Source organism: Syngnathus typhle, linkage group LG2 (assembly GCF_033458585.1).
Source record: "Syngnathus typhle isolate RoL2023-S1 ecotype Sweden linkage group LG2, RoL_Styp_1.0, whole genome shotgun sequence".
NCBI classification, from domain to species: domain Eukaryota; kingdom Metazoa; phylum Chordata; class Actinopteri; order Syngnathiformes; family Syngnathidae; genus Syngnathus; species Syngnathus typhle.
Window position 1 is genome coordinate 3,564,828 of NC_083739.1, and position 14,213 is coordinate 3,579,040.

General features: G+C 43.3%; 1 protein-coding gene across 1 annotated transcript; it reads right to left on the minus strand.

Annotated features, from left to right (window-relative positions):
* Window positions 1-18: 18 nt before the first annotated feature.
* On the minus strand, window positions 19-13,187 carry LOC133150226 (potassium voltage-gated channel subfamily H member 3-like). The gene is made up of 15 exons (XM_061272615.1): window positions 13,112-13,187; window positions 10,907-11,140; window positions 10,386-10,517; window positions 10,160-10,305; window positions 9,772-10,030; window positions 9,545-9,702; window positions 8,846-9,053; window positions 7,162-7,530; window positions 6,887-7,086; window positions 6,106-6,355; window positions 4,728-4,942; window positions 2,947-3,221; window positions 2,061-2,167; window positions 1,464-1,516; window positions 19-1,395 (listed from the first exon to the last, which is right to left on the minus strand). The coding sequence occupies exons 1-15, from the start codon at window positions 13,185-13,187 to the stop codon at window positions 751-753; spliced, it is 3,327 nt and encodes a 1,108-aa protein (XP_061128599.1). The 3' UTR covers window positions 19-750.
* Between the last annotated feature and the right edge of the window lie 1,026 nt (window positions 13,188-14,213).

Consider the following 14,213-nt stretch of genomic DNA (forward strand, 5'->3'; position numbering starts at 1 on the left):
GCTCCATTTACTCAGTAGTTTGGTTTGCTTGTGGTTTTATTCCTTCCATCATGTGAATAAAATGAAAACCATTTGGAAAAACAAACACATTATACATATGACAATATAGATTATACAATATGCTAATATAAATAATTATAAATACGGTAGTATCATAACACCCACAATTGCTATCACATCAAGCTTCCACCTTGTTTATTCATATTTCTCCCATATATCTATACATATGCTACAATTTAGGAATGTGATACCCCAATTGACCGTTTGGGGGAGTCCTTGCTCCTTCAGGATGAAGTCATTTGATGAGGGAGGGGTCTTCCTAAAGTGTGTCCCTCCTGCAACACCTGATTGAAATGATCAACTTATAAACCAGCTTTGGCGAAAGTCTGATAACGATCCTGATGTTTTGAATCTGGACTGGACTTGGCCTAACCTAATCAATGGTAAGTTATTGAAAAATGCTTGTTTTTATTTCTTTCTTAAAAAACTGATTTTTTTGTTGCTGATTTATATTGCGTTACTGAGGTTGTGTTGTGATCATAAAATTTAGCTTTTTTTTTAATGTCTTCCTTGAGCACTGTTGTTGCCTTCTTTATGGGTTTTTTTAGTTTGGGGATTTGTTGATGAAAGGTTTTTTTTTTTCCACTGGCCCATTTTTACATGGTAAAAAATCACATGCCAGTGTCACACATATTTTCATGCAATTTCCCACTCTCAGTCCAGTGCCGATTTGTGGCTCGTTGCTTCTACTCATGGCCGCCCCTCATCTACAAAGCTAAGCTGGGCGGGGTGCGATGGCTCTCCCGGCAGGCTTGGGAGGCCTTCCAGTGGCTGGGCTCCCTTGGTCACCTTCTGGATATCGATCTCGGGGGGTGAATGTGTGGAAAATGACGGCTGGGGGTGAGAATGGCAGAAAGGGTGGAGCTGATACTGGGACAAACTGCAGGATGTTGGTTCTGTTAAGGATGATAAGAGAGAAGGGATGGAGGAGGACCAGGAGGGGAGCGGCATCAACTTTTGCTCAGGTGGAGAACTGTGAAGTGATGAGGGAGCTGAACAAGGTGACCCAGCTGCAGGATTACCAGGAGCGATGATTCGTGAATTGGAACAGTGAAGGTGGTCAAACTCTGTCGCGTGTGTGCTCTTGCAAGCGTCCAATCGGAGCGGAGGGGACGACGGTTCAGGTATCAGGACGCATTGAAGGTGTTGGTCATCTGAGTGCTGGGTAAAAAGCGGCGGCGCGGGGGAGCAGGTGTGCGAGGAGATGCTAGGAGGCGGGGTTACGACGCTTGGGATCAGCAAGGTGGAGGGGTTGCGAAAAAGCGGTTTGAGAAGTCGGGTCATTTCCTGAAGCTCCTGACTCACTGTGGTTACCTGGCGAGAAAGAGCCTTCATCTGGTGCGGGCGTAGAGAAATAAATCAAAATTTGGGAAGATGGTGGGAGAATTAAGTTGAAGTCTCACCTCGTGTTTTAGCTTTGTGATAGCCTGCATCGTGTCGTCTTCGTGGTGTTCGTCTGTGGAGGCAGAAAGTGATTACCGTTTTTTTCCATGTATAATGCGCAAAATTTTACTAATTTATTGTCCTAAAATTTGGGGTGCGCATTATACATGGGTACAAAAAAAATCCGGATATGATACGGAGGCCGCCATTACAGATGCGCTTTCTTCTCTTCTGTTTACTTCAGACACGCTCCATACGAACGCAATGCTCTCGTATCAGACGCTTGCTCGATCACCTGCTCGTTTGCTGTCACAATGTACCCTACACAAATCTGAAACATTTCTTCGCTATCGAGTTTGCTAGCGCATGCGTAGTGATACTGACCGGCAGAATAACATCCGCTTGTTCCCAAAGATGATCTTTTTTCTGAAATAATTTTACGTTTACGGACTTAAGTAGGAGTCAAAATTTAGGTGCGTATTATACATGGGTACAGGCTTTTTTCCAGCATCAACATGCCATTTTTAGGGTGCGTATTATACATGGGGGCGCATTATACATGGAAAAAAACGGTAGACGCAATCCCTCCATGCAGTAAGTGTTGCTTCATGGCTTACCTGTGGTTGAATTGTGGTCGGATAAAAAATGTCGCGTGGTATCTGGGGAAAAATCAAACTTTGCATCTGGACTGCTTTGATTTTCTGCCTCAATGCCATCTACAAAGCTGGAATGTGAACAAAAAATAGCAATACAGAAAGCGTAAACGGTAACATATCAAGGATTTGACATTTTGACAAAAATAGACGACCAATTTTAACCTAATGGGGTGGTGACATCATTTCGACTGATTTTGATCCACTTGTTCAATTTCAATCTCCACATCTTGGTGGCCCAGTCTAAGTGAGGGCACAAATTACCACTGGAAGAATTTTTTTTTCTGCACAGTACTATAACTCACATTGTTTACATTTTGACCTCTCATATTGTTGGCTCTCGAGGTCGGTTGGTCATTTTGACTAACAGTTTAGCTAGCCATTTAGCCGCAACAACTGAAACACTCTCAGCTTTTCTGTTTTTCTTGGCCGTTCATTTAATTCATTCTTGAAACGTGGTTTCAAAGCAATGTTTATTTAGTTTTCGCCAGCTAGGTAGTTTGATTTGCTAGCTTTCGAGATAATTTGCTAGCCACTTAGCTTGATAGCTAGTCTGGAAATTGGCCAAATTCAACCTGGGGACATACAATAGTTTGCTAAAATAAAGTTTACGTACATAGTGTAATTATTTGATGTTTATTTTGTCAATAAAGTTCAACTGGAACTAGCAATCAAACTCTGAAGCCTCTTTTTGAAGTATTTTGAAGACCTGCCAAACTGCGGCTTGTTGTGAAAAGATGAGTTTGCTTATACATCGGCCATGCTGTAAGAAAACAAGACTGGAATCCCACTGAGATGAAACAAAGACACACTCAACAGCCTACTTGGAGATCAATGATTGGTTTCATACCGAGGGCTAAGCTCTGGCTGCAGGCAGCTGAAGCTCACCACGGGAATCTGCAGGCCGGCGGGCCGAGCGTGGTTGCTCGCTGGTCTGAAAGGTCTCGGCGGGAGCAGCGGCGAGCGCAGAGGGGAACGCAGGGGAGAGCGCAGTCCTCGGCCTAGTCTGGCCAGCGGTGGCATCTTTGGGAGAGCTGAGCGTTCCCCTTCGGAGTTGGACCCTTCCTCCACCTCCTTGATGGAGGGCAGCTTCTTCACGAGCCCTCCGTTGCTCTCGCAGTCGGTCTAAATTTGGAAATATGAAAAGGGATACATCATGGAATCCAATCACTGATGAAATTGATTTCAAAATCTGCTGAGCTTTTCAGAGTAGGAACGCTTCCCCCATTCAGAGTTCCGCTGGAGCTGCACTTCATTCACTAACATGGAAGGAGCGCTCTCGTTAAGAAGCGAGCACCATTCACTCTTCCGTCTGGTTTCCGTCCCTCGCCACCATTTGTATCTTCTCCATCCAGTCCACGTGCGAGCAAGTATTTTTAGATCGCCGAGGTTTAAATTTAGCTGAGGTTTTGCTCTGAGGGAAAGGGGGGGGGAGAAGAAGCGGGGCTGTTTGGGATTTCATTCTCAGCGCATGTGCGTTCTGCACGTGCCGCTGCAAATGTCTCTCTCTCCTCAAGCGTGTGTGAGAATGTCCGAATGAACAATGTGCATTGTGGCACACAAATAGGCTTGGTTAGGTGTGTGTACAGTAGTAAACATGAGGAGAACCAAATTTCATCCTCCCTCCCCCTGGAGCATCCTTTCATCCCGATGTCACGGCAGCTCATCTGCATGTAGTTGTCGTTCTATTATTATCCAGTCAGGGGTGACCTCTTCCTCTCCACGGTGAACCCCCCCCCCCCCCCCCAGCACTATATTTAGCTCCCACGCTGGGTGGAAAAAGCACAACAGCAAGTTTAAAGACTAACTACCCACGTGTGAGTCAGTTGAGATGCGAATGGGTGTTTAGTTAGCAAGACGAGGAGATGCAAAGTGTGCACGGAACAGCTGAGAGCCATTTGTAAGCGTCTGGCAACGAGAGAAATTGTGTTTAGCTCGCGTCTTGAAACGTTGGCTGCAAGTCAAGGAGAGGACTTGATCCTGAACCAGTCCAGATGGCTGAGCTTTTTTTTTTTTTAAACATGTAACGCCATCCAAAGCAAAGTGTTGCATCTAAGAGCGTGTGGCTGAAAACCGAGACTAATCTTAAAAAAAAAAACCAGATGGGTTCAATTCATGATTCTTAACCTGGATTTCATTTGAGGCATTTGGAAAATGAAATTATTTCCTTGCAGGAGCTGAATTTGGAATGGTGATAACAGCAATTAATTGGAATCATTTTTTTTTTTGCATGTCAAAAAATGCAATTATAGAATAGACTGCCATATTTCCGCATAAATATTCATGGCCTGTTTAATCGAAAAAAACAAACCAAATGGAATTGAATACAAAATGTCTCCATCGCTTCCACTCACAAATTGAGAGGGGCGCCAGTTTACAAACGTGGCTGTTGCTATCATTAGCCATGTTTATGAAGCCTCTAGCAACCAATACTGATGTTCTTGTTTACATTAAAAAAAATCGGAGAAAATTACACGATTGGATTTTTGCATTCCAGACCAGATGCAGAACATGCTTAAGGCATATACCATCTGGTTGGAGAACATCTTGGCAACCCTCAGGCTATCTGGAATGTGTCTCCTGCGTACCCCCCCACCTAGTAAATTCATCATTTTGTCCGCCTCACCGTACCTCGGCGCTATGTCCTTCCCTGAGGTTGTACGTTAGATCGTGTTGGATCTCTGTAAGGAACTTCTGGGCGTAGTCTGGGTACAGCCCGAGAACCTCCCGAAGCCCTTTCAGGCTGATATACTGCAAGTCGCAGTATGTTAGAGCCTTCACACAGGCGTTGGTCTTAATCACTTCTTCCTGAGTCAGACAGTCAGAACCAATTAGGTCACCTCTTCCTAGAAGGAGAAAAGAAATACTTGGTTAAAAGTGGAGCTGTTGCTTACTGTTTTCATTCATGCTGCAAACGAGGAGCGGCTGCAATGTTATTCTTCATTCAGGGATGGAGATGAAATTTGAAAAAAATTTCTGCATCGCATCCCTTCTGCTAAGCTGTAAATCCAAAGCGGCACTGCCAAAGCAATTTGTGTGTTTGTGTGTGTGTGTGTGTGTGCAGCCAAAGCGGCACTGCCAATGCAATTTGTGTGTGTGTATGTGTGTGTGTGTGTGCAGCTCTGTTTCTGGGAGAACAACACGCCTCCTGTGAATGAACACTCGGGAGGCACCAGTGAGTGTGTGTGTCATCATGTAATGTGTGCATATACCCAGGCCAAAATAATAATGAGGGCAGCACCCACTTCATTATTTACGCCATGAATACAACCAGCTAGTTTGTTTCATATTCACAGCTGAGCTGATCTCCGAGTGTTGTGTTGCAAGGACTTGGCCATGGAAAGGTTTGGCAGGAATGTTGCAGATGTAAATGATGTTGTTCATTCCCTGCTCTGCAATAGTATATTTTATTCATTTAATGACTGATAAGTGAGATTGTGTGGTGATATGCAAAGACTTTTCGGTTGTCGTATCAGTTTCTTCCACCAAGGACAAGAGCAGACAATATATTTTGCAAAAACTCCATCTATGATTTTATTCTGGTTTCTTGTATGGTTTTTATTTCTAGTCTTGTTTCTGTAGCACTTTGAGATTCTTTTATAAAAAGCGCTTTACAAATATAATAATAATAATAATAATAATAATAATAATTATTATTATTATTATTATTATTATTATTATTATTATTATTATTATTATTATTATTATTCATCCAATTCTATAGCATTTGTCGTCATTAGGGTAACTTGGCTAAAGTCAACTTTGCATACATAAAACAAAGACAGTTAAAACAAGAAATTGAAAATATAAGAAACAGTTGAGGCCCTGGAATTGAACCCTGTGGAACACCGTATGACAGCGGGGTGATGCAACTCTACGGGATTGTTTTGTTTTGTGCTCTCGCTGTCATTCTCGCTTGTCTTAAAACTAGTGGTACTCTCCAAGGTCCTGAAAAAACAGTGCGCTGGTTTATCATGATCACGTGAAGCAGAACAATTTTTTTTCTTACCCAGAATGGCGAGTACGGTGTTATCCTTCAGCACTTCCATGGAACCGGAGCACACAAAGTAGATGGCTTGCAGGGCGTCACCCTGACGGATAAGGAATTCCCCGGGAGCACAGAAAGACGTCTTGATGATTAGTGAGAGTGAGCGCAGGCAACCTCTGCTGGCTGACTCAAAGAGTGGCAGCTGGAGCAGCTCCTTGTTCAGGTGCATGGCAATGTCAGCCCTCAGCTCATCTGGAAAGTCCTTCAGCAACTGGAGAGTGGATACAATACAAAATTAGTCTGACTTAAATGTGGCTACAAATATGTATAGTGGCCCCTTGGGATCAAACTTTCATTTACCGTATTTTCCAGACTATAAGGCGCACCTAAAAACCTAACATTTTCTCAAAAGCCGACAGTGCGCCTTATATATGGACCAAATTCCTAAATTTAAACTAGCCCGAAGCATTGTGTCATGAAATCAATCTTAAGTGGCCCGCTGAAGACTATCAATCATGAATCAAAAAGACTATGGATCATTATTTTGGGATTATAAAGTAATTTGTTGCGTCTGAAGTTGAAATAAAAAAGATAAAATGGAGAATGATTTGATTTGGATTAAAAGTCTGACATGATGCATTAATGGTGCGCCTTATAGTCCGGTGCGCCTTATAGTCCGGAAAATACGGTAGTCTGACCACGCTAGGAACTCAATACATTCGTATCCTAAATAATCTTTGCCCATTGAAATGAACAGGAATGCCATTAATCGGTTCAATAAATGGAAAAATAAATGTTTTACCTCACTGACGTCGATGCCATTGTTGACAGACCAAGTTGTCTGGAAACATTCCATCATACGCTGCTCAAGGGCTTTAGGCAGCCGGTGCACTCTGATGAAGTCCTTCAGATCCTTAGTGCGGGTGTGGTAAAGCGAGCGGCGTGAATACATCCTCTGGATGATGGCAGTCACATTTCCAAATACCACGGCGTGCATTAATGCTACGGAAGAGAAATGGAAAGGGCAGAATCAGCAGGGGGACTTTTGTTATCTGCCCAGCCCGAAGCTACGCACACCTCCGATCAGCATGGTGCAGATGGAGAAGATCTTCTCCGAATCCGTGTTGGCTGACACGTTGCCGAAGCCGACGCTGGTCAAACTGCTCAGAGCAAAGTACAGCGACGTCACGTAGGAGCTCCGCACGGATGGCCCACCGCTTAACGCCATGCCTGGCGCCCTTAAACGGGACCTGCTGCTGTTCCACTGGGTTGCACCGAACAAACCCGACCCGGTCAATGGCTCCAGGCCAGAGCTGTTCCAGTGGCTGGAGTTAATCAGTTCTGGTGTCACGGTGGTTTGAGGCGAATCGGAAACTCCCAGGAGGGAGGTCAACGGAGACGAGAAGTATGGTGTGCCCAAACGTTTGGCAAGCTCATGAAGCCAGCCTGTTGGGGGTGAAGGGTAAAAGTTCAATCGCAATTTCCCCTGATAAACAAATGTTTTAAACCGGGTCACTAATTTGGCTGTGCTCAATTTGTCATTGTTTGCTGGGGGCTTACTTCTCTGACTCTCTTTTTTTTTTTATGGTCATCCTCCTTTCAATCTTTTGACAATGGACCGTTTAACACACAGGTGTCAAACTCAAGGCCCGGGGGCCAGATACGGCCCGCCACATCATTTTATGTGGCCCGCGAAGACAAATTGTGCATCAAATTCGTGTGTCATTACTAGAATTACAAATTGTCTTCACTTTTAATATCTTTTTTTTTATATAGCTAGCTTATACTGTAGATAATATGAGGTGCTCATACATTTATTTGGGTTGACAGTCATAATTGCCCTACGAAAGTAACTATGACTACAATGCGGCCCGTGAAAAAAATGAGTTTGACACCCCTGGTTTAACATGTTAGCTAGGAGTACTTTTTTTTGTTTTCTTCATCTCACTCTTCCTGGCTTCATCACAAGTCAATTCTGTGTATTTTGGGTCTCTTAAGTGCACAGTAATGGATGCCAGCTAGCCCTCCCTAATGCCTTAAATGCGATACTAGCTTGTGGGCTGGGGGTCCCTTCGCGCAAGTCTCAATTTGTGGTTTCTTGGTCGAGCCTAGGGCTTGTTCACCAAGGATAACTGTTAGAATGATACTGTGACCCAAATTGAAAGAGGTTTAGTTGGTTATGTGATAGTTCGCTAAGAAATCCTAAGCCCAGGAGGGTAAAAGCCAAGGCTTCCAAACCACAGGCCAGTGTAGCACTTAATGTAATGTTACACAGCGCTGTAGCTAGCATGTGGTACATTAGCATTGCACAAAACAATTAATCACTGACTCATGTGACCAAGAATAACAGTTAACACCGCAAGGCACTCACAGCATTGTTTTTTTTTTTTTTTTTTTTTTTTGCCGTTAACACAGTTGGAGGTGAGAGAGATCGCCATAATTAGGTTTTCTCACAAATACATACTCTGTGGATAAAATGATTTATTTGGCCTGTCTGTGGAGGATTTTGACTGCTTAGTATGATTAGCATTCCTTTTTTTTTTTTTTTGCATTTGCCATTTTATTCATAAAGCCTAAAATCCCCCAGATGATGAAATTAAATTACTTTACTCATCTCCTGACTTAGCTTGTAAAAAAATAAAATAAAATCAATGCTAAGAAATTGGATCATGAAACTAAATGCTAATGGAAAAATTGGCAAGCTTAACAATGCACATAAGTTAAGAGAGAAATTTTGCTTGTGTGGAATGAAGTCACAAACCTATATCCCAAGAGGCAGGGCTGTTACTTTCAATCTCGCTGCGGCCAATGAAGTACCAGACACAAGCCATCCAGTGGGCCAGTAGGGCAAAAGTGGACATGAGCAGGGTGAGGACCACGGCGCTGTACTGGGAGTAGCGGTCCAGTTTCTGCAGGAGTCTCAAAAGGCGCAGGAGACGTACCGTCTTCAACAGATGCACCCCGAAGTTCTGGGTGATGCACAGAATGAAGGAATGGAAAAAAAACAATACCCAACTTCACCAAATTTCCGCGCGGCATGACTGCTGAGATTTCTAAACAACGCGGAAGCTTCAGTGCGGAAATCATGCCGGATGAGCAAGTACAAGAGGTTTTATTTTTGTTTTGTTTTTATTTATTTTTGTTAAATGTATGTAGAACAGTTAATTCCAAAACTATTAACGATAGTTAAAAATTGTTTTATACTTCGATTGTACTGAAGTGTTGCTCATATACAGTGGATGCTCTTTACTGCCCCCTACCGTCTGGGAGAATATCGATGGCGCGTTCAAGCGTCGCGCATAAGACTGTAATTTTGTGTTCCACTAAACAAACCCAATTCAACACTCCTTAAGTCAATTTATGACTTAATTAAGAAACATTTATCATTATTTAATGACTTAATGTAATCTATTTGTTACATTTCAGTTTGATAAGAGTTGGGAAATATTGTTAGACTCACCACGCTGATATTGAAAGCATAGAGCAGGTCGAATGGCAAAGCGGCGATCAGATCCACAAAAAGCCAGGATGTGACGTAATGGATGCAAATGGAGCGGGCGTCATACACGACCTGACCCGACGTGCTCACAAAGGTGGTGCGGAAATTCAGTACGATATCTGAAAGACACCATGTGATTTATTTGTATATGTTAAGGCCAAAATGAAATCATGACTCCAGACCCTCACCAATCATGAAAAGAATTTCCACCAAGATGTCACTGACACTGGGCGGGTTTCGTGCCGTCGAAGCCCCGTCTTCTCGTACCTCCACTGCTGTGAAGCAGACATTGTAAGGAACCGTGACGGCCACGTAGAAGGTCGCCAGTAATATCAGCCAATCCCAGCCGGCCTTGAATGTGCCATAATGGAGGAGGATGAAGCGGGACTTCTGGATCTCTGCCACTTTGTACTCTGGCACCGGGTTGGCATTGGCTCCCAGAACGCTCTTGTTATGAAACAAGTGACAGAAGGAACGTCGTATGAAGTCAAGTTAGTCGTTACTTGGATTAAGTTTTGTAGTGGTTTCATGCTTTGTAGGTTTTAGTGACGAAGTCTGAGCAGCAACGATTCTCACATTGTTGATATTCAGCTTGCTCTTGGTCTTGTCTTGTTTCTGAAGATGTCCAGAAAGCTGGTAAAGGACGGCTCGGCTTCGGCGACGCTCCATGGTGAAGCCTGCCGGGCGGCTGATGGGTTGCACCTCCAGGCCCGTCTCCTCATCTGAAACGTGGAAAGCATGGATGGATTATGGTCAATACGCGACTTTTGTTTGATGGTTCAAGTGTGATTTTGGAGCTCACTGGTGTCAGACTCATTGTCAAAGTCCAGGTCTTTGTTCTCTGTGATGTCCTTCTGCGAGACCAGGAAGAGAACCACCTCACTCTTCTCATTCTTAATGGGCACAATGTCCAGCAGACACCAGAACTTGGAACCTACACAAAGTGTGGACAGTGGATTTAAAAAGTCTACACACCCCTGTTCAAACACCTGGTTAAGATCAATTCATTTTTCCCTACAAGTAATGCGGTTTGAAAATAGAAATCTTTGATCGGGTACGTTCAAATAACTCAAATAATGTGGTTGCATAAGTGTGCACACCCTCCGGAATGTGGCTGTGTTCAGAGATAAGTCACTTTTTTTTCACTGACTGTTCATTGGAACATACAAATTCTAAATTTCAGCTTTGAAACATAACAAAATTCGGGAGATATCAGTTTATCTGCCACTCTCCATTTTAAATCGCACAAGCCCGGCAATTGGACAAGGGTGTGTTGACTTTTCATATCCATCGTTGAGGCGAGACGTAATTTGATTTTCTTACCGCTCTTCTTGTATAGGATGATTTCAGTCTTGAACTCCCGCCGCTCATCCAGAGCTCTCTGCATCTGCGAGGTGAGGTGGTCGCTGGTCTCGCCGCCGTACAGGAAGTGACACGTGCAACTCTTCTGCATCAGCTCGCCGCGGGCAAAGCCGGTGAGTTCACAGAAGCCATCGGAGCAGTAGACAATGGGGTAGAGCGTTTGGACTTGGGCGTTCCCCAGCACAAAGTTGCTGTCTGGGGAGAGCAAAAGATAGGATTTTATTATGAGCTTGTCTGATTGCTTTTGTAAATCACTATTATGGGAGAACAATAAAACAAATGTTATCATTTGTGTACAGAATTGGATCCTGACGTTTTTGTTGACTCGGCAAACACTTAAACATATCAACAGTGGGGAAATTGTAGAAAATGATTGCCTGTGTGCAGTTTTATTAAGATGTTGTCATTTCGAGAAAACGCAATTAATAGTGCCTGCACGGCGCTCCCCCCTTTTGCCTCGGCTTTTGGGTCATCCCGGATTCTTCAAACCTTTGAAGAGTTCTGCTTGGGGAAATCTAAATGCCTGCTGGTTTCCAATGAACTGTCTCCCTTCACTTCTTTGCTACGCTATTGTTCTTTCCAAAGGTACTTTGCTCAGCCAGTATTAGGAAGCCAGTGGTAATTATCCAAACTAATTACGAGGGGGAAATGTAGACGTGAACGTGCTGGAATGGCAGTTATGCATAATTCATCCTGGAGCAGAGTGAGCGAGTACGCCGTTCTTTCCAGAGGGTTCGTTAACGTCCATTCAAGAGTGAATGTGGAGTGAGCTCAATGTTCAAGGATGTCAACTGTAGTGGAGTGACTAAATGAGGGGGGAAGTCATTCGTGCATGAATAAAGCACCAATAAAGCTCATGTAAATGTGTCGGCTAGACTTTATTCAGACTAGAAAAACTAAATAAATCTTGCTGCCTGTCCTGTGAGATACAGAATTCAGCATTAAATGTACCCATTTTTCTCATTTTGGCCCGACAATATTTATCTATTTATCTATTTATCTATTTATCTATTTATCTATTTATTTATCTATTTATCTATTTATCTATTTATCTATTTATCTATTTATCTATTTATCTATTTATCTATTTATCTATTTATCTATTTATTTATTTATTTCTGTTTTGTCATTTTATTATTGAATTGTTTAATTATTCAATTATTGTTTCATTATTTGATTATTTTACTATTTCATTTATTTTATTATCATCTTGAATGATTAAATGGGTTCCCCTTGAGATCTGAGGAGATATTTTGGAATGTCAAACAAGCTGGAAGATCATCATCATCAGCAGATTTTTTTTTTTGTCGTCATGTGACAAACAATCTTTGACACTGCATGAAATCCTGCGCTCATGTGTGACATCAGTGGACCTCTGAAATGTCATCACACTGCTGCTTTTCTATTTCTTCTTCTTCCTGTAATATCTCCGTAATATGTGTAAAAAAGGAGCTTCTCATTTACAGTGCATCCATCCACACGTTTTCTCCTGCGAGTTTGCACCTTCGGGGTGGTGTTGCGTAACAACGTGAGCAACCAAAACTCCAAATTGTGTGTTGATTGTTAGTGATCACAAATTTTACACTGCATTTGGATAAAAGGACAGCACTTATGAGAAGTTGTGCAATATCCAAATCGTGTGTATCACTTTGTTTTCGTGGCAAGGCAGATCAAGGTCATCCAATTAAAAACCTGCAGACCAGGTTCAGTGTTGAGGTGCCGCATTTGTTAAATGTGTTCTACTTCTGGAAAGCAAAAGTGAAAATCATGGAATAGCTCAAGTGGGCAAAACCATAAAAATAGCAATTTTTCATCTATAGATGAAAGTAGTCCTTGTTGATCGATTCCACTTGGAGTTGGCACAATTCCGGAATGATAAATACGCCATAAATCATAAATTCAAATCAGCCCATGCATTTCAACTCAACGCAGTACAGTAAGCTTTTTTTTTCAATTGACCTGCAGGATGTCATTTTACTTCATGACTTGCTCAAGTGCCGCTTAGTAATTCATAAATGTTTGTGGGCGTGTGCGCGCGTTTCTGCGAGTTTGCCATCATTCATCAATTCACGCACAATTAGAAATCCAATCAAAGCCACTTGTCATTGGTTGATCATTAAAGTGACGACGACGAATCGTGTGAAACATTTGCGGTTTCCAACTCACGTGTCCCGTCGAAGCGAGTGGCGATGGTTTCCAAGAAGGTGTTCTGTGGTGCAATCAGACCCCGCATCACGGGCATCCGCGAGCGGGTCGAGCCGCGTCTTTCCCGGCGTTCCGAGCCATGACTCTCGCCGGAGGTGCTCACGAAGCCCGGGAGAAATCTGGACGTGGCTCCCGGCGCTCCTCCTCCTAAACCCTGGAGGAGGGCGCCGAGCCGCGACACCCGGGACTCCACGGTCCAAATTTGACCAGCGACCGCCGAGCAGGTGATGAGAGAGCGCCCGTGCAGGATGGAGAGGATGGAAGGTGCATGGAGAGACCACAAGGAGGATGGTCACATTTACGCACGGGTGTGCTGCTGCAATCCCTCTCCTCCTCCTCCTCCTCTCGTTTTCTCCTCTCTCCTTGTCGACTAAATGGTTGCCCCCCCCCCCCCCCCCCCCCACCTCCGTAATCTTTAACTCAATTGCTGTCATTCTCAACCCTTCACGCTTTGATTGATGGTCGCCCTGACTGAAAAGGGCATAATGACTTTTAATTAGCTGATCAGTTCTGTAAACATTTCCTAGTGAATGTTTGGGCGACAGTGGAATACCGTTTTTTTCCATGTATAAAGCGCCCCCATGTATAATGCGCACCCTAAAAATGGCATGTTGATGCTGGAAAAAAGCCTGTACCCATGTATAATACGCACCCAAATTTTGACTCCTACTTAAGTCCGTAAACGTAAAATTATTTCAGAAAAAAGATCTTTGGGAACAACCGGATGTTATTCTGTCGGTCAGTATCACTGCGCATGTGCTAGCAAACTCGATAGCGATGAAATGTTTCGGATTTGTGTAGGGTACATTGTGACAGCAAACGAGCAGGTGATCGAGCAAACGTCTGATACGAGAGCATTGTGTTCGTACGGAGCGTGTTTGAAGTGAACAGCAGAGAAGAAAGCGCATCTGTAATGGCGGCCTCCGTATCATATCCGGATAAAAAAAAAAATAATAATAATTGTACCCATGTATAATGCGCACCCCAGATTTTAGGACAATAAATTAGTTAAATTTTGCCCATTATACATGGAAAAAAACGGTAGTTACACGGTGGAGAAGGG

Excerpts from the sequence above, each read along its gene's own strand:
- LOC133150226 (XM_061272615.1), bottom strand. The coding sequence starts at position 13,187 with ATGCCCGTGATGCGGGGTCTGATTGCACCACAGAACACCTTCTTGGAA. Across the intron at positions 9,054-9,544 it reads ATGCTTTCAATATCAGCGTG|AACTTCGGGGTGCATCTGTT; the intron begins GTGAGTCTAACA and ends TGCATCACCCAG. Across the intron at positions 7,087-7,161 it reads CTGCACCATGCTGATCGGAG|CATTAATGCACGCCGTGGTA; the intron begins GTGTGCGTAGCT and ends TCTCTTCCGTAG.